Consider the following 18873-nt stretch of genomic DNA (forward strand, 5'->3'; position numbering starts at 1 on the left):
GTGTGTGTGTGTGTGTGTGTGTGTGTGTGTGTGTTACATGTTACTGTGTGTGTTCTACATGTTACTGTGTGTGTGTGTTCTACATGTTACTGTGTGTGTGTGTGTGTGTGTGTGTGTGTGTTACATGTTACTGTGTGTGTTCTACATGTTACTGTGTGTGTGTGTGTGTGTGTGTTACATGTTACTGTGTGTGTGTTCTACATGTTACTGTGTGTGTGTGTTCTACATGTTACTGTGTGTGTTCTACATGTTACTGTGTGTGTGTTCTACATGTTACTGTGTGTGTGTGTTCTACATGTTACTGTGTGTGTTCTACATGTTACCGTGTGTGTTCTACATGTTACTGTGTGTGTTCTACATGTTACTGTGTGTGTGTGTTCTACATGTTACTGTGTGTGTTCTACATGTTACCGTGTGTGTTCTACATGTTACTGTGTGTGTTCTACATGTTACTGTGTGTGTTCTACATGTTACTGTGTGTGTGTGTTCTACATGTTACTGTGTGTGTTCTACATGTTACCGTGTGTGTGTTCTACATGTTACTGTGTGTGTTCTACATGTTACTGTGTGTGTGTTCTACACGTTACTGTGTGTGTTCTACATGTTACTGTGTGTGTTCTACATGTTACTGTGTGTGTGTGTTCTACATGTTACCGTGTGTGTGTTCTACATGTTACTGTGTGTGTGTTCTACACGTTACTGTGTGTGTTCTACATGTTACTGTGTGTGTTCTACATGTTACTGTGTGTGTGTGTTCTACATGTTACCGTGTGTGTGTTCTACATGTTACCGTGTGTGTGTTCTACATGTTACCGTGTGTGTGTTCTACATGTTACCGTGGTCACAGTCAAAGCCTCACGTATAAATATTCTCCAGTAAAAGTCTTAAAGTATCTGATGTTAAATGTAGTTAAGTATCAAAGTATCAGTAAAGTAACGGATCATATATTAACATGTATAAACTGTGAGTCAGCTGATCATCAGTCACTGTTGTTATCTGACTGACATGTGCTACTTTGGCTCTGATGCAGCTTGTAATCTGTAAAGTAACTAGTTACTGAAGACATCAAATAAATGTAGTGGAGTAAAAAGTATTATTATTATTACTGATGATGAAGATGATGATGGTGATGATGACGATGAAGATGGTGGTGTGCTGTATGAACCAGGTCTCCCTTTCAACAGATTTTAAACTCTTCCTGGTTCAACAGTAATATTTATTATTAACTAGTTTACTTTGAATAAATGAATAAAGTAGAAAGATGAAATAAAACGTATGTTTAGTTACAGAGTTTATTGATGTCTGGACAGTAAACACGTCACTGGTCATACATGTGGTGACGTCAGACCAGGTGCTCTTTGTGTCTCGATGAATCAAAAACAGAATAAAAGTCGCTCCATGTGTCTGTCAGATATGTCCTGTTTCCGAGTTGAAGCGTGTTCCCTGAACGCACCATATGGAGTGAGTAAATGGGCGGGGCTTCACCGTAATCCTCTGCGCTGGTTGGTCGGCCGTCCTGCCGCTCCTCCACGGCCAGCCAATGGTTGCCCTGGACCCGGTCCCGTTGTGTCCGCCGCGAGGAGAACCGCGGCGAGGGATGACGTCAGAGGAGTTAACGGAAGGAAGCGGTGACGAGTGATGACGCAGAGTGCGTGACAGCAGGAGGTGATGCGTCACACAGAGGAAACCTCCACACTCAGGACTTAGACTCATAAAATGGCGGCCAGCTGATGAGTGTTTGAATTAAAATCATAAAAGTATTAAGTTTAAATGTTTGAATTTATCATTTAACATCACAACGTTTATAAACACAAGAGTGTTTATAAACACAACGTTTACACGTTTATAAACACTGTGTTGTGTTTATAAACGTTGTGTTTATAAACATGTCAGCTCTGTAACTACAGCAGCTGAACATCAGTTTGCAGGTGTGACGGCTTCATGTGATCGTTGACGTGTTTCACAGAGCGACTCCTCACAAACACAAAGGTTTAAAACATGTATGGAGGCCTGACAGGGCCAAACATCCACAACAAAGAAAGAAATGTCCCTAATGATTTTCAAAATAAATGTACACAGAATGTGACAAATTTATTTATTTACCTTTTAATTAGTTAATCAGTTTATTTACTCTCCATTTTATCTATCCGAGTCATTATTATCTCAACTCTTTATTTCTGTATTTTTCTTTTTACATTCATTTACATTTATTAAATTTATTTTTAATATTATCCTGGTGCATTTAATGGAAGAATAATTTATGTATTGAGCCATTTATTGATTGATTTTGTCACTGACAGGACTCATGGCTGACCTTAAAGGTGCAGTATGTAAGAATTTTAGTTCAAAACATTCAAAATTAAGTGAAATTATTGGCTGAATGTGGACAAAATAACAGTACTGACATAATGTCAAAGACCATATTTACTAAAGTTAGCATGCTAGCTAGCTAGCCCCAGGTCTGATAACCTTTCTCCCAGCAGACCAAAGCGCCTGTGATAGCAGTTTAAACACCAACACTCCCCTGGTAGTCTGGCTAGCTGCACAGCTAATTGAGCTATCGGACTTAGCTACAGTCATGTAAGAACAGTTACAGTTAGTAATAAACAGAGTACAGTTAGCAGCAGCTAGCAGTTACCCTGGTGATATGCTGCCCCCTGTTTGTTGGGAGTATGAAGTGAACATGAGACATTTAACAGCAACAACATTCAGTAGAAACATCACAGTTACTTTTTCCTATTCAGCTCTTTATTGCAAACTGACACAAGTCAAACCAGTCTGGACCAGTTTAGACCGGTTTGGATCAGTCTGGATCCGTTCCACAGCTCCATCTTTAGAAAGGAGGATTAACACAAAGCTGACATAAACATGTCTCCATGACAACATGATCAGAGTGACATCATGTTAGCATGCTAACAGCTGGCCTGTGTCGAGGTAAAATGGAGGACGGTCGTCAGTCGGACCTGAAAATGTATTAATGAATCACACAAACATTATGAGGACGGTTCCACCAGATTCAGTTTGAAACCAGTTCCTGAGAACTGAGGACGGACTTCATGTTCAGACTGAAGGACTCATGAGGAGCTGCTGGGTCCAGAACCAGAACCAGAACCAGAACTGGTCCAGAGCTGTAGAACCCTGCTCCAGAACAGTCCTCAGACCTTTAAACCAGTCTGGTTCAGGTCAGATGACCCTGTATAGGTGGATCTGTCTGATAGCGTCAGGGTCTGTGTCTCTGTCCAGGTAAACATCGTAGTCCACAGGAAGTTCCTCCACCCAGCCAGGCTGCAGCGCCTCCTGCTGGACACAAACAGGAAGTGGTTCATTGATGACAGTAAAGGACGTGTTTAAAACTGGTCCTGGTTTGTGTGTGTGTGTGTGTGTGTGTGTGTGTGTGTGTGTGTGTGTTACCTGCAGAGTGCTCAGACTCTCCTGCAGACTGGGGACTGTGACCAGCAGAGATCCTTTCTTTCTGAAGTTCTCCATGATGAACCTCCACGCTCTGAACACACACACACACACACACACACACAATCACTTCCTGTGTATATAAAAAGTTGAAGTGAATGCAGAACTTCCAGGTTTTGTTGCAGAAGTAAGAAAACCTCATTAAGAAGCAGAAGAAGAAGAAGGAAAAAGAGAAGAAGAAGAAGAAGAAGAAGAAGAATGTGTGTGTGTGTGTGTGTGTGTGTGTGTGTGTGTGTGTGTGTGTGTGCGTGTGTGTGTGTGTGTGAGTTGTGTGTCCTCACCTGACTTGTTCTCTGGGTTCCATGAAGAACTCGAACACGTTGTTCATGATGAGAACGTCTGCGTTCTGCAGCAGAGCATCCTGCAGGCAGATATCAGAGTGGAGAACCTGCAGGAGAGGGGACCTGTCAGAACTTGCTTCTGCTGGGTTCTACTGGGTTCTACTGTGGGTGTGTGTATCGTCACACTGACCTGTATCCTGTCCATCAGCTGGTATTTCTGGATGATGTCATTCTGCAGTTTGACGAACTCTTCACAGAGCTCCACCCCGATCAGCTGAGAGGCCGAGCTGAACACATGAGCCTGAACACACGTGTTCTACATGTTACTGTGTGTGTTCTACATGTTACTGTGTGTGTTCTACATGTTACTGTGTGTGTGTGTGTGTGTGTGTGTTCTACATGTTACTGTGTGTGTTCTGCATGTTACTGTGTGTGTTCTACATGTTACTGTGTGTGTGTGTGTGTGTTCTACATGTTACTGTGTGTGTTCTGCATGTTACTGTGTGTGTTCTACATGTTACTGTGTGTGTGTGTGTTCTACATGTTACTGTGTGTGTGTTACATGTTACTGTGTCTGTTCTACATGTTACTGTGTGTGTGTTCTACATGTTACTGTGTGTTCTACATGTTACTGTGTGTGTTCTGCATGTTACTGTGTGTGTTCTACATGTTACTGTGTGTGTGTTCTACATGTTACTGTGTGTGTGTGTGTGTGTGTGTGTGTGTGTGTGTTCTACATGTTACTGTGTGTGTGTGTGTGTGTGTGTGTGTGTGTTACATGTTACTGTGTCTGTTCTACATGTTACTGTGTGTGTTCTACATGTTACTGTGTGTGTGTTACATGTTACTGTGTCTGTTCTACATGTTACTGTGTGTGTGTTCTACATGTTACTGTGTGTTCTACATGTTACTGTGTGTGTTCTACATGCTACTGTGTGTGTTCTACATGTTGCTGTGTGTGTGTTACTGTGTGTTCTACATGTTACTGTGTGTGTGTGTGTTACATGTTACTGTGTGTGTGTTACATGTTACTGTGTCTGTTCTACATGTTACTGTGTGTGTGTGTTCTACATGTTACTGTGTGTTCTACATGTTACTGTGTGTGTTCTACATGTTACTGTGTGTGTGTTCTACATGTTACTGTGTGTGTTCTACATGTTACTGTGTGTGTGTTCTACATGTTACTGTGTGTGTGTTACTGTGTGTTCTACATGTTACTGTGTGTGTGTTACATGTTACTGTGTGTGTGTTCTGCATGTTATTGTGTGTGTGTTCTACATGTTACTGTGTGTGTGTGTGTGTGTGTGTGTGTGTGTGTGTGTGTGTGTGTGTTCTACATGTTACTGTGTGTGTTCTGCATGTTACTGTGTGTGTTCTACATGTTACTCTGTGTGTGTGTGTTCTACATGTTACTGTGTGTGTTCTGCATGTTACTGTGTCTGTTCTACATGTTACTGTGTGTGTGTGTGTGTGTGTGTGTGTTCTACATGTTACTGTGTGTGTGTTACATGTTACTGTGTCTGTTCTACATGTTACTGTGTGTGTTCTACATGTTACTGTGTGTGTGTTACATGTTACTGTGTCTGTTCTACATGTTACTGTGTGTTCTACATGTTACTGTGTGTGTTCTACATGTTACTGTGTGTGTGTTCTACATGTTACTGTGTGTGTTCTACATGTTACTGTGTGTGTGTTCTACATGTTACTGTTTGTGTGTTCTACATGTTACTGTGTGTGTGTTACTGTGTTCTACATGTTACTGTGTGTGTGTTACATGTTAGTGTGTGTGTTCTGCATGTTATTGTGTGTGTGTTCTACATGTTACTGTGTGTGTGTTCTGCATGTTCCTGTGTGTGTTCTACATGTTACTGTGTGTGTGTTCTACATGTTACTGTGTGTGTGTTACTGTGTGTTCTACATGTTACTGTGTGTGTTCTACATGTTACTGTGTGTGTGTTACATGTTAGTGTGTGTGTTCTGCATGTTATTGTGTGTGTGTTCTACATGTTACTGTCTGTGTGTTCTACATGTTACTGTGTGTGTTCTACATGTTACTATGTGTGTGTTCTACATGTTACTGTGTGTGTTCTACATGTTACTGCGTGTGTGTTCTACATGTTACTGTGTGTGTGTTCTACATGTTACTATGTGTGTGTTCTACATGTTACTATGTGTGTGTTCTACATGTTACTGTGTGTGTTCTACATGTTACTGCGTGTGTGTTCTACATGTTACTGTGTGTGTTCTACATGTTACTGTCTGTGTGTTCTACATGTTACTGTCTGTGTGTTCTACATGTTACTGTGTGTGTTCTACATGTTGCTATGTGTGTGTTCTACATGTTACTGTGTGTGTTCTACATGTTACTGTGTGTGTGTTCTACATGTTACTGTGTGTGTTCTACATACATTTACATCTACATTTACATTCAGGGCATTTAGCAGACGCTTTTGTCCAAAGCGACTTACAATAAGCACATTCGTCACAAGAAAGAAACCAACATATCACCATTGATAAAGTACAAAAGATAGAAACAATTTTCAACCCTGATGGGGACAAGCAATCCGCTTATGACCCACATTCCCACACTCAAAACACTTCATGTTCCCAGAGCTTGCACACACCATGTAGGACCCCTCCTCATATTTGACACGGAAAGAGACATCCAGTGTTTGAGTCGGAGACTCCAGAAACATGAACACTTGCCTCCGCAGAGACTGAACATGTTTCAGCTTGGCGTCCTTGCAGCCCAGACACACTGTCCGGAACCCACTCGCCAACCTCCCAAAGCACTTCAGCCCTTTCTCCAGCGCCTCGTTGGAGATAAACGGAGGGACTCCGGACACGGTGATCCGAGTGGAAGGCACCGCCAGCGGGGAAACTTGTAGGAACTCATTGTTCACATGTAGGCCGCTCTCTATGAGCTGATGGACAAACCCGTGCTCCTTCAGGAACACCACCACCGCTTTATTCATTTGCGTGGCACATGAGATGTTTCCGTGCCCCACCTTTCCACCTACCGCCAACAGAACATGCTCCACCATGGTGTTGGGCTGCGGTACCACCCTTACTCCATGCCTCAGAGAAAGGGACAGCGTCTCAGAGGACACCATCCCTGCCAAGAAACACGGTTTACCGTCAGCCAAACAACCACCAGACACACATCGAACTACACTAACAACAACCACAAACAACTACAATCATACAATAATGTGTGTGTGTGTGGTTCTGACCCCGTACAGGACAGCTCCCAGTCTGGAGCCCACGTCCACCAGCAGCCGGCCGCTGAGGTCTGGCAGAACGTTCTCAAACAGGAACTGAAGCTCTGAGATGGAGAACGAGTGAGAGATGAAGTCTGAGTGAGGAAGAGGAGGAAGATGATGTCAGCAGGGAGAACAGACATCAGTGATGATGATGATGATGATGATGAAGAGGTGTTCTGACCCAAAGGTGCAGTTTTGTGGGAGCCACAGTTGAGACAGTAGGACCGACTGAAGGTTCCCTCATGACACAGAGAGTCCACCTGATCTTCATCATACAGGAAGCTGTCCACGTGAACAGTGGGCTGAGAGCGCTGCTGCATCTGAAACACACCATCTTCATCATCATCATCACCATCTTCATCTTCATCACCATCACCATCTTCATCATCATCATCACCATCATCACCTTCATCACCATCTTCATCATCATCATCATCATCACCATCATCACCATCTTCATCACCATCACCATTTTCATCATCATCATCACCATCTTCATCATCTTCATCATCTTCATCACCATCACCATTTTCATCATCATCATCACCATCATCATCACCATCATCACCATCATCATCACCATCATCACCATCATCTTCATCACTGCCTGCCGTTCACCACAGTGAAGTCGGTTTCATTTTGGATATTCAACAGACATGTTCATTAGTTTCAGTCAATAAAGAACTCTGTTGAAAAATGAAGATTTTTCATTCAAAATATTCATAAAAATTAGAAGAAGAACTAAAATCCGATAAAACAAGACGTGTCTCCTTCCACCAGAGCAAGAAGACATTTCTGCATTGATTTTGAGTCGATGGGTCACATGACCTGGAAGCTATTGAAGAAAAAAGCAGTAATTTTCTATTCAAATATTATTTATACTGTAGTACTACAGTATCTTGCAATACTACAGTAGTATTGCAGTAGTATTCCAGTACCTTGCAGTATGCAGTACTCTCAGAAGGTAACATGGCGTCTGGAGGCAGCGTGGCCCTCAGCTCGTCTGAGATGTTGCGTAGAATCACCGTCCTGTTGTCTGACAGCAGCTCGTCCAGCTCGTCTGTACGGAGGCCCACACAGGTCAATATTACAAACGCTTTAAAGGTGCTGTATGGGCTGTTAGCCGTTAGCTTGTTAGCTCAGTTAGCTGTGCAGCTAGTTGGACTACTGGGGGAGTCAGGGCTAGCTGGTTAGCATGCTAACTTCAGTAGATGTCTCTGCTACACAGTAGGCCTCCAGAGATGTCGTCAACATAACATCAAAGACCGATTTTCTTCACATTGTTGATCATTTTTAACCGAGATTCTACATCATGCACCTTTAAATATTGTACTTTTACTCCATTACATTACTCCGACAGCTTCAGTTACTGGTTGACTGAATGTGTTCTTCAGATTAATAAACTGTTATATTGAATTAGATGAAAACATGGAATAACTCTTATAGACCATGATGCATTGCTGCAGATTAAACCAGCCAACAGGATATAAAGAGTTAATCACTCACACACACACACACACACACACACACACACAATAATACACAAACATCAGAATCACTGACAGGCAACAGATTACTGCAACATGAGTACAAGTACTCTGAGTACTCTGAGTATTCAGAGTACTCAGAGTATGAGTGACTGAAGCCTGTCCGATCAGCTCTGATTAAACTCTGACTGTAGATGATCACTTAAGTCTGCAGCTGATCAATAATCGAAGCCCACAGGTGAGTCTACCTGAGTTTCTGATCCAGTTGATCAGTGTGTGGAGTTCAGACGGCTTCACTTTGTTCAGCAGCTGCTTCACTTCTGACTGAGCTTCACACAAATTCATCTTCACACTCTGAATATGACAAACGATGCGTTCATCTGCAGATCCTGGTCCCGAGTTCAGATCCTGGTCCTGAGTTCAGATCCTGGTCCCGAGTTCAGATCCTGGTCCTGAGTTCAGATCCTGGTCCCGAGTTCAGATCCTGGTCCCGAGTTCAGATCCTGGTCCTGAGTTCAGGTTCTGGTCCTGTGTCCAGAAACCGCTCTCAGGAACGTGTCTGTGATTTAAGGTGGACCGTGTAGACCCACATGTATCACTACTTATGAGACATGAGAACACAACACCTGATAAACATCTATTTACCTGTTCAGGTGACGACACTTTGAAAACGTGACGTAATCACAGGTGTGACCGCTAAAAGACAATCAGACTAAAAGTCTCTCTTTTCTCCGTCACTCGTTCAGACCACCTTAAGGAAGCAAAGCCCGACCCCGGAAGCAGTTGTGTTTTTTTTCTTTTCAAAACCTTTATTGAGTCAAACATGTTCACAGTTAACACAAAGAACTCAAACATGAAACAATGTTTTATTATTATTATTATTGTTGTTGTTGTTGTTGTTGTTGTTGTTGTTGTTGTTGTTGTTCACATGTCTGAGTACCAACTAAACCTCGTCTTTCAGGAGTCAGGACATATATAATATATATAAACAATAGTTTTATTGTTTGATTTTTTTTATATACTTATGTTGACAAAATGTAAAAATAAAAGAAGACCTGCAACTATTTATAATTAAATTATTGATTAATCTGCTGACTGTTTTCTGGATTAATGGATGAGTCAATAAAAGAGCATACTAATAATAAAAATGTAACTGTATTATATTATCTCAAAAGTCGCTGATTGATGTTGATTAAATGTATTGATTGATTGATTGATTGATTGATTGGTTGATTCAAAGCGGACGCTGAGCACAGTCCTGCCCAGCAGGAGGCAGTAATCTGTCGGTTTCCGGCTGCCTTTCAACGGAGAGAAGAAGAAGAAAAGGAGGGGGAGAAGAAGAAGAAGAAGAATGATGAAAACACTTCCGGGTCAGCTGTGATTGGATGACGTTCCTCTGGGAGAGTTTCGGTGTTTCCAGCTGCTGTTTGATCAAACTCATCGACAGTCGGTAAGAACGAGCCGTTAACCTTCAAACAACCTGTAAACAACCTTTAAATAACCTGTTAATGACGCTGTTACACACTTTAAGCTGTCTGACAGGCTCCGTGTTCACAAACTGTACAGCTAACACTCAGCTAACACACAGCTAGCTGAGCTAGCGGCTAACCTCCACTCTTCGCCGACTGCAGCGGCTAACTGCTAGCTGCTAAGCTAACGCTAGCTGAGATAAACGGTGTAAACAGCTGACATGTTGGTGTGAAACTGGAAAGAGCAGCTCGATGAACTGATCGAAAACAATCGATCAGCGGGATTATCGATACACTGATGTGATCAGAGGCGGACTGAGATTTAAACGATGCTTAAGTTCGATCAGTTTTGTTTGTTTATCGGTTTAAAAGGCTGCATCAGTTATTGATCAATCACGTCATCATTCAGCTGCAACACACGGTGATTTTATCCGAGGAAATATTAAGTCATTACTGTCACTGTAATAAATGATTGATTGATCGGTTGTGAACAGTGAGACTGCAGCGACATGTTCACATTTAAATCAATAATCACATCTGTGTTTAATCTCTGATCATGATGATCGATGATGAGAAAGTGTGTTTGAGTAGCGTGAATGCTTTAAATAAATAAGATGTGTTATCATTAATGTGATCAGCTCCAGTTGACACGTTTGTGACAGAAAAATCACAAATATCAATAATCAGATAGATGTTGAATTTCATTTAAATATCAGAAAATAGGGAACATTTGTGTGTTTTGTTGTCCAACAAACTGTAAAGGAAATTCTTGTAAAGAGAAATAACTTATCTTCGTACTTCAGTTAACCAGCTGTCAAGAAATAGTTTGTGAATACCGAATAAAGTGAAAAAAGACCCAAAACAACAAAGAGCAGCTCCGTCAGACTGACAGCAGACAGTGTGCAGTGATCAATGAGGATCAACCTGTCAGATAATCGACCGATTGGTTTCAGAGAGTTTAATGTCAGTTCACCTCCACACACGCACAGTCATTAAAGGAACAGTTCACACAACAATCTTCTGGAGCTTCACAGTAAAACAGAGTTGCAGCGTTCTGCTGAACACCTGAAGCAGCTGGAGATGATTTAAACATCAGATGTCTCCATGCAGCTCGTCTGCTGCGATCTCAGAGATCACAACCTGATCTGAGACCAGATTTAACTCTTTATTAAGATGAAGTCTTCACTGGAGCTGCTGAGCTAACAGAGTTAGCGGCTGCTCATCGAGGGTGTAAATAACTCCTCAGATTAGTTTGTGACATCACATGTTGATGTGATGTCACAAACTGATGACATCATTAATAAACCTCTACAAATCCAGTGAGAAAAACACTCCCCTGAGAATCATCAAAGTAATCCATTACATCCATGAGTACACTGCAGACAGGAGCTGCTGGCAGCTCGTCCAGCTCTGAGTGGTGACTCAGTAACTGATTGTATCCATGGCAACGTAGTACTTCCTGTTTACTCTGAGAGATGTTTCTGTTATTGTGTCCACTTCTCTAATATCACTACATGGACAAAATAACAGAAACACAGTCGGACGGTGACGTGTGCTCATGGTCCCCTTCATCCTCAGTCCTGTTGCTATGGTGACCTGCAGTGAGTCCCTGAACGTGTCGTGTTGTGTTTAAAGACCTCTGTGGCTGCACTGTCTCCTCTCTGAACAGGAAGTGTGTGGCTGCGTGCTGCGACCTTCACCTGTCAGCTGACCTGCTGACTCACTGAGCGTGCTCAGTAGGGGGGTTCCCCTCCACACACAGAACACAGTTCTAACACACACGGTGAGTTGATCCATCCAACACACACACATTTAAATCTTATTGATCAGTCTTCATGTTTGTTCATTTATTGATCTGAAAACAATCAATAGCTTCAGTCCTGTGAGTCGTCACGTGTTGAGATGAACGATAATAAATCAGTCTGATAATGCAACATGTCATCACCTCAACGGTCCAATCAGTGAGTGAGCTGTCAGCCCATGTGACTTCCTATTTACAGCTGTGTGTGTGTGTGTGTGTATGTTTGTGTTTGTTTGTTTCAGGATCAGATCAGACCGCCATCATGGTGTTAGCCGACCTGGGCAGGAAGATCACCTCGGCACTGAGGTCACTCAGCAACGCCACCATCATCAATGAGGAGGTAGCACAGCGAGGTCATGTGACCACACGTCGCCACACGCCGCCACACGGCCCCACCACACATCACCACATGCCGCCACACGGCCCCACCACACATCACCACACGCCGCCACACGGCCCCACCACACATCACCACACGCCACCACACGCCGCCACACGGCCCCACCACACGCCACCACACGCCGCCACACGGCCCCACCACACATCACCACACGCCGCCACACGGCCCCACCACACATCACCACACGCCGCCACACGGCCCCACCACACATCACCACACGCCGCCACACGGCCCCACCACACATCACCACACGCCGCCACACGGCCCCACCACACATCACCACACATCACCACACGCCACCACACATCACCACACATCACCACACATCACCACACATCACCACACGCCACCACACGGCCCCACCACACATCACCACACATCACCACACATCACCACACATCACCACACATCACCACACATCACCACACATCACCACACGGCCCCACCACACATCACCACACATCACCACACGCCGCCACACGCAACCACACGCCACCACACGCCACCACCACACGCGACCACACATCACCACACGCCACCACACGCCACCACCACACGCCACCACACATCACCACACGTCACCACACGCCACCACCACACGTCACCACACGTCACCACACGTCACCACACGCCACCACACATCACCACACGTCACCACACGCCACCACCACACGCCACCACACGTCACCACACGTCACCACACGTCACCACACGTCACCACACGCGACCACACGTCACCACGCGTCACCACACATCACCACACATCACCACACGCCACCACCACACGCGACCACACGTCACCACACATCACCACACATCACCACACATCACCACACGCCACCACACGCCACCACCACACGCGACCACACGTCACCACACATCACCACACGCCACCACACGCCACCACACGCCACCACACGCCACCACACGCCACCACCACACGCGACCACACATCACCACACATCACCACACGCCACCACACGCCACCACCACACGCCACCACCAGCCACCACCAGCCACCACCACACGCCACCACACGCCACCACACGCCACCACACGCCACCACACGCCACCACACGCCACCACCACACGCGACCACACATCACCACACGCGACCACACATCACCACACATCACCACACGCCACCACCAGCCACCACCAGCCACCACCACACGCCACCACACGCCACGCCACCACCACACGCGACCACACGCCACCACACGCCACCACACGTCACCACACGCAGAGACACTGAGATTATTGTTTAATCTCTTTGACGAGATGTTTAATGAATCTGATGTCAGTTCTGTCTTCAGGCTGTCGGGACGTCAACACATTTAAACATTTCACATGATCAGTTAATTTAAAGATAATTAGACCAGAATCACCAGAACCACCAACCTGTGTGTGTGTGTGTGTGTGTGTGTGTGTGTGTGTGTGTGTGTGTGTGCGCGTGCGTGCGTGCGTATTTGTGTGTGTGTGTTCCAGGTGTTGAATGCCATGTTGAAGGAGGTGTGTGCGGCGCTGCTGGAGGCTGATGTCAACATCAAACTGGTCAAACAGCTGAGAGAGAACGTCAAGTGAGTCAGAACCACCAGAGCCCTGATCCAGGACCTGATGAACCAGATCCACTTCCGTCCAGCAGAACTGCGTCTGTCTTTCTGCCAACATGGACCGGTTTTGTTCCAGTTCTGACCCAGTATATTAAAGGGTCCATGGCATTTTGATGAAGACATGAATTGGATCAGAACCCAAAAAGTTGTTCCCAGTTGGAACCTAAAAATAAAATGTTCTCCTTGATCTGAAGTGGTTCTGTTGTTCTACAGGTCACACCAAACGGAACTGAAGTCCGAGAATCCTGAACTAAACCGGTCCAAGAACCAGATCTAATGTTGTGGTTTCTGTCCCTGCAGGTCTGCCATAGATCTGGAGGAGATGGCCTCGGGTCTGAACAAGAGGAGGATGATCCAACACGCCGTCTTCAAGGAGCTCGTCAAGGTCAGAACATCAGGCCTGGAAAAGTCCTGGAAGAATTTTCAAGCACTTAAAACATCTTTAATCTGTTAGAATGTCCGGACCGGCTCAGAACCTGATTCTGAACTCTGAGCTCTGTCAGCAGGAAGATAATATGTGTGTGTGTGTGTGTGTGTGTGTGTGTGTGTGTGTGTGTGTGTGTGTGTGTGTGTGTGTGTGTGTGTGTGTGTGTGTGTGTGTGTGGGTGTGTGTGTGTGTGTGTGTGTGTGTGCGCAGCTGGTGGACCCCGGTGTGAAGGCGTGGACTCCAACCAAAGGAAAGAACAACGTCATCATGTTTGTTGGTCTGCAGGGCAGCGGGAAAACTACAACCTGCTCCAAGGTGACCTCACACACCTGAGACATTAGCCCCGCCCCCTGTGTTGTTACAGGTGGTATTGTAGTTTAATGCAGAGCGCCCCCTGCTGTCTGACTGACCTGCTCCGTTTTCTGCAGCTGGCCTATTATTACCAGAGGAAAGGCTGGAAGACCTGCCTGATCTGTGCCGACACCTTCAGAGCAGGTAAATGACACCTCACTTCCTGTGTTTAACCCCGCCCCTCAACCGTCTCTGATCATCCTCCTCCTCTCCTCAGGCGCCTTCGACCAGCTCAAACAGAATGCCACAAAAGCCAGAATCCCCTTCTATGGCAGGTGAGTTCCTCCTCAGTGGTCAGACAGGTGGAGCCCCCTGCTGTCACACCTGTGAGTCACACCTGTGTTGTGTTCAGTTACACAGAGATGGACCCGGTGGTGATCGCAGCAGAGGGAGTGGAGAAGTTTAAAGGAGAGAACTTTGAGATCATCATCGTGGACACGAGCGGACGACACAAACAGGAAGACTCGCTGTTCGAGGAGATGCTGCAAGTCTCCAACGCTGTGGTGAGTACCTGAACACACCGCCAGTACCTGAACGCACCACCACTGTGTTTCTTAAGTACCTGCCTGTCTGTACCTGTTTCCATAGCAACCAGACAACATTGTGTACGTGATGGACGCATCGATCGGCCAGGCCTGTGAGTCTCAGGCGAAAGCCTTCAAAGACAAAGTGGACGTGGCGTCTGTGATCGTCACCAAACTGGACGGACACGCCAAAGGGGGAGGAGCTCTGAGCGCGTAAGACCTCCTCCTTCTTCTGACGTCGTTTCTTCCTCTGCTGTTTCCTGTCGGTGTTGTTGACGTTGTTTCTTCTTCTGCTGTTTCCTGTCGGTGTTGTTGACGTTGTTTCTTCTTCTGCTGTTTCCTGTCGGTGTTGTTGACGTTGTTTCTTCTTCTGCTGTTTCCTGTCGGTGTTGTTGACGTCGTTTCTTCCTCTGCTGTTTCCTGTCGGTGTTGTTGACGTTGTTTCTTCTTCTGCTGTTTCCTGTCGGTGTTGTTGACGTAGTTTCTTCTGCTGTTTCCTGTCGGTGTTGTTGACGTAGTTTCTTCTGCTGTTTCCTGTCGGTGTTGTTGACGTTGTTTCTTCTTCTGCTGTTTCCTGTCGGTGTTGTTGACGTTGTTTGTTCTTCTGCTGTTTCCTGTCGGTGTTGTTGACGTTGTTTCTTCTTCTGCTGTTTCCTGTCGGTGTTGTTGACGTTGTTTCTTCTTCTGCTGTTTCCTGTCGGTGTTGTTGACGTTGTTTCTTCTTCTGCTGTTTCCTGTCAGCGTGGCAGCCACCAGGAGTCCCATCATCTTCATCGGAACAGGAGAACACATCGACGACTTCGAGCCGTTTAAAACTCAGCCGTTCATCAGCAAGCTGCTCGGTAACTTAACTGATTATTCACTCAGCCACTTATGATGAACAACATTCGCACATTACTGAGCGTCATGTTGCATTGGGTGTTTCCATGGTAACCATGAATGTAACTTCCTGTCAGGGATGGGAGACATTGAGGGTTTGATCGACAGAGTGAACGAGCTGAAACTGGACGACAACGAGGAGCTGATCGACAAACTGAAACACGGTCAGTCACTAACTCTGTGACATCATCACAGCTGTTCAGTCACATGACCGACACTCGCACATCTGTAACATGTGACACAATGCATTGTGGGAGTGAAAGACAGTAGAGTTGATGTTGGACTCTTTGATTTCTTGTGTGCACGTCTGAATGGAGGAGTTTAAGTGTTTCAGTGCATTATGGGTATGATCTCTGACCTGTGACCGCTGACCTGCAGGTCAGTTCACCCTCAGAGACATGTACGAGCAGTTCCAGAACATCATGAAGATGGGCCCCTTCGGACAGATCATGGTAAACACATCAACGCCCGAGTCACATGACCTCCACCTCACTCAGACCCACAGACTCTCCTTAAAGTCCTTTTTTGGAAAATGCTGCAGATGTAACAAAAACCTGTCTGTCTGTCTGTGTTGCGTTCAGGGGATGATTCCTGGTTTCGGTACCGACTTCATGAGTAAAGGAAACGAACAGGAGTCGATGGCCCGACTGAAGAAGCTGATGACCATCATGGACAGCATGAACGACCAGGGTAACGTATACATATACCGATGATGTCACAATCTGCTGCTTTGACATCAGAAATCAGGAAACTGAACACCTTTGACCCGAGACAGCATTGAGACAGGTGTGCTGGTACACCAGGTGTGCTGGAGGGCCTCGCACAGGAAGTGATGTCACATATGAGACTGAGTGGTGACAGGGTGTCTGCTGTACTGGTCTGACTGGTTCCTGTGTGTCCTCAGAGCTGGACAGTAAAGACGGAGCCAAGCTATTCAGTAAGCAGCCCAACAGGATCCAGAGGGTCGCCCGGGGATCCGGCGTTGCCACCAGAGACGTCCAGGAGCTGCTGACTCAGTACACCAAGTTCGCTCAGATGGTGAAGAAGATGGGCGGGATCAAAGGCCTGTTCAAAGGTATACAGAGGGGGTGGGGCTAATGTACCAGTCATAGCTTCCTGTTGGTCACCCTGAACCTGAACCTGAACCTGAACCCGTCTGTCTGTCTGTCTGTCCTCAGGAGGAGACATGTCCAAGAACGTCAACCCGTCTCAGATGGCCAAACTCAACCAGCAGATGGCCAAAATGATGGACCCCCGAGTCCTCCACCACATGGGTGAGACCTGCTCTGCCTGTCTACCTGTCCATCTCACCTGTCTACCTGTGTCTACCTGTCTTGCTGACGATGATGATGGACTGTTGTTGTTTTTAAGGTGGTATGGCGGGTCTCCAGTCGATGATGCGTCAGTTCCAGCAGGGAGCCGCGGGCAACATGAAAGGCATGATGGGATTCAACAACATGTGACCGCCGACCAACTAGCTGCCTTAACACATGAGATACTTCAAATGATAGCTCCGCCTCCTGACAGGTATAGGTGTAGAAGGCGGAGCTTAGAGAGGGAGGGAGCAGGAAGTGAGAAGAGACAAAATAAAAGCAGGATGTTTGTTTGTCCTTGGCTGCTTTTCACAGGAAATAAAAATTTTAGAAAAACACCCAAACATTTAAAGGAGCAGTCCGTCACTGCAGGAAGCTGCTTCTTCTTCTTCTGTTTCCTTCAGGTGTTTCAACCAACCTGAAAAACCTGACTGAAGTGTGGGACTGCTCCTTTAAATGAGGAGGAGAAGGAGCAGCTGCTGGGTGTTTCTGGGCCTTGTTTATTTAATTCTGTATGTTTGTGTATAAGATTTCAACAGAGCAGAGAGTCTGTCCTGATTGGACGAGGAGACGCCACATGATGATGATGATGATGATGATGATGATGATGATGATGAATACATTAGTTAGTGACAGTATTTTTGTCATATAATAAACATTTGTATTGCACCATTTTAAACCTGCAGTGAGTTTTATTTCTTTATTTTGAAGGTGTGTTAACAGGATGAGAACAAGTTAAAGGAACAGTTCACAGTAAACTCATCATCTCCTGATGAAAGTCAGCTGAAGTTTCCACAGAACATTTCTGGAGCTTCACAGTAAAACAGAGTCGCAGCATTCTGCTGAACAGCTGAAGCAGCTGGAGATGATTTAAAGACATTATTTATCTTCACTGGAGCTGATCAGCTAACAGAGTTAGCGACCGCACGTCAAGGAATAAAGTAAATATAATAAAGTCTTTTCAAATCAGTTTGAGATTTCGACATTAAAATCAAGTGCTGAAAATACAACTTCAAAATGGACAGACTGAGTCTGAGAGTCAGACTGAGTCTTAGAGTCAGACTGAGTCTGAGTGTCAGACTAAGTCTTAGAGGAAAAACTCACCTGGAGTATTTTTGGTTTTCTTCTGTGGGTAAGGCTCCACCAAAGATCCTCTGTAGAGAGGATGTATCACTCTGACATGGAATGTTTGCCTGCAGTCACCACACACTGGGACGTTCCTCGTGGTCTACAGGTGATAAAAGGAAGATGAAACAGAAAATAAAGTCATATTTAGACAAAAAGTCAAATGTCTTTATGGTCATAGATCCTCTGACATCACAGGGTTTTGTTTCCTGCAGCCACATCACTCTTTGTCCTATAAAATTACATCTTTGTCTTGTAATACAATGACTTGTTTTCATCACCCTTAAAGGATGAGACTTAATTGACCATTAAATAAAGTTAAGGTAAAGTTCACGTGTCACAGAGGCTCGAGAGTCAGAATCAGAGGGAAAACAGAGACTGAATGAGAGATGAAAATGAAACGAAACAAAAATAGAATAATATTTAAAACAGTAAAAGTATTTTTACTTATCGATGACCAACAATGACCTGT

General features: G+C 45.2%; 2 protein-coding genes across 5 annotated transcripts; one reads left to right on the forward strand and one right to left on the reverse strand.

Annotated features, from left to right (window-relative positions):
• Positions 1–2575: 2575 nt before the first annotated feature.
• Positions 2576–9259, reverse strand: LOC311274377 (uncharacterized protein). 4 transcript variants are annotated; one of them, XM_084382014.1, is made up of 9 exons: positions 9145–9257; positions 8748–9058; positions 7951–8072; positions 7194–7332; positions 6983–7104; positions 3940–4050; positions 3750–3856; positions 3412–3502; positions 2634–3300 (listed from the first exon to the last, which is right to left on the reverse strand). In XM_084382014.1, the coding sequence occupies exons 2-9, from the start codon at positions 8842–8844 to the stop codon at positions 3184–3186; spliced, it is 906 nt and encodes a 301-aa protein (XP_084238140.1). In that variant the 5' UTR covers positions 8845–9058; positions 9145–9257; the 3' UTR covers positions 2634–3183. The 4 variants fall into 4 exon arrangements, with proteins under 4 accessions (XP_084238142.1, XP_084238140.1, XP_084238139.1 ...); XM_084382016.1 differs by having other exon boundaries at positions 2576–3300; positions 6983–7074; positions 8748–9259; XM_084382013.1 differs by having other exon boundaries at positions 8748–9257.
• Positions 9260–9862: 603 nt separating this feature from the next.
• srp54 (signal recognition particle 54) lies at positions 9863–17955 on the forward strand. The gene is made up of 17 exons (XM_084380595.1): positions 9863–9949; positions 11638–11751; positions 12012–12109; positions 13658–13749; positions 14083–14167; positions 14420–14524; positions 14638–14704; positions 14778–14835; positions 14913–15063; positions 15149–15297; positions 15826–15926; positions 16041–16127; positions 16342–16415; positions 16545–16653; positions 16868–17038; positions 17142–17237; positions 17335–17955. The coding sequence occupies exons 3-17, from the start codon at positions 12032–12034 to the stop codon at positions 17424–17426; spliced, it is 1515 nt and encodes a 504-aa protein (XP_084236721.1). The 5' UTR covers positions 9863–9949; positions 11638–11751; positions 12012–12031; the 3' UTR covers positions 17427–17955.
• Positions 17956–18873: the final 918 nt, after the last annotated feature.

The sequence above is a fragment of the Pagrus pagrus genome (genome assembly GCF_965226575.1).
Source record: "Pagrus pagrus genome assembly, chromosome: 18".
NCBI classification, from domain to species: Eukaryota; Metazoa; Chordata; class Actinopteri; order Spariformes; family Sparidae; genus Pagrus; species Pagrus pagrus.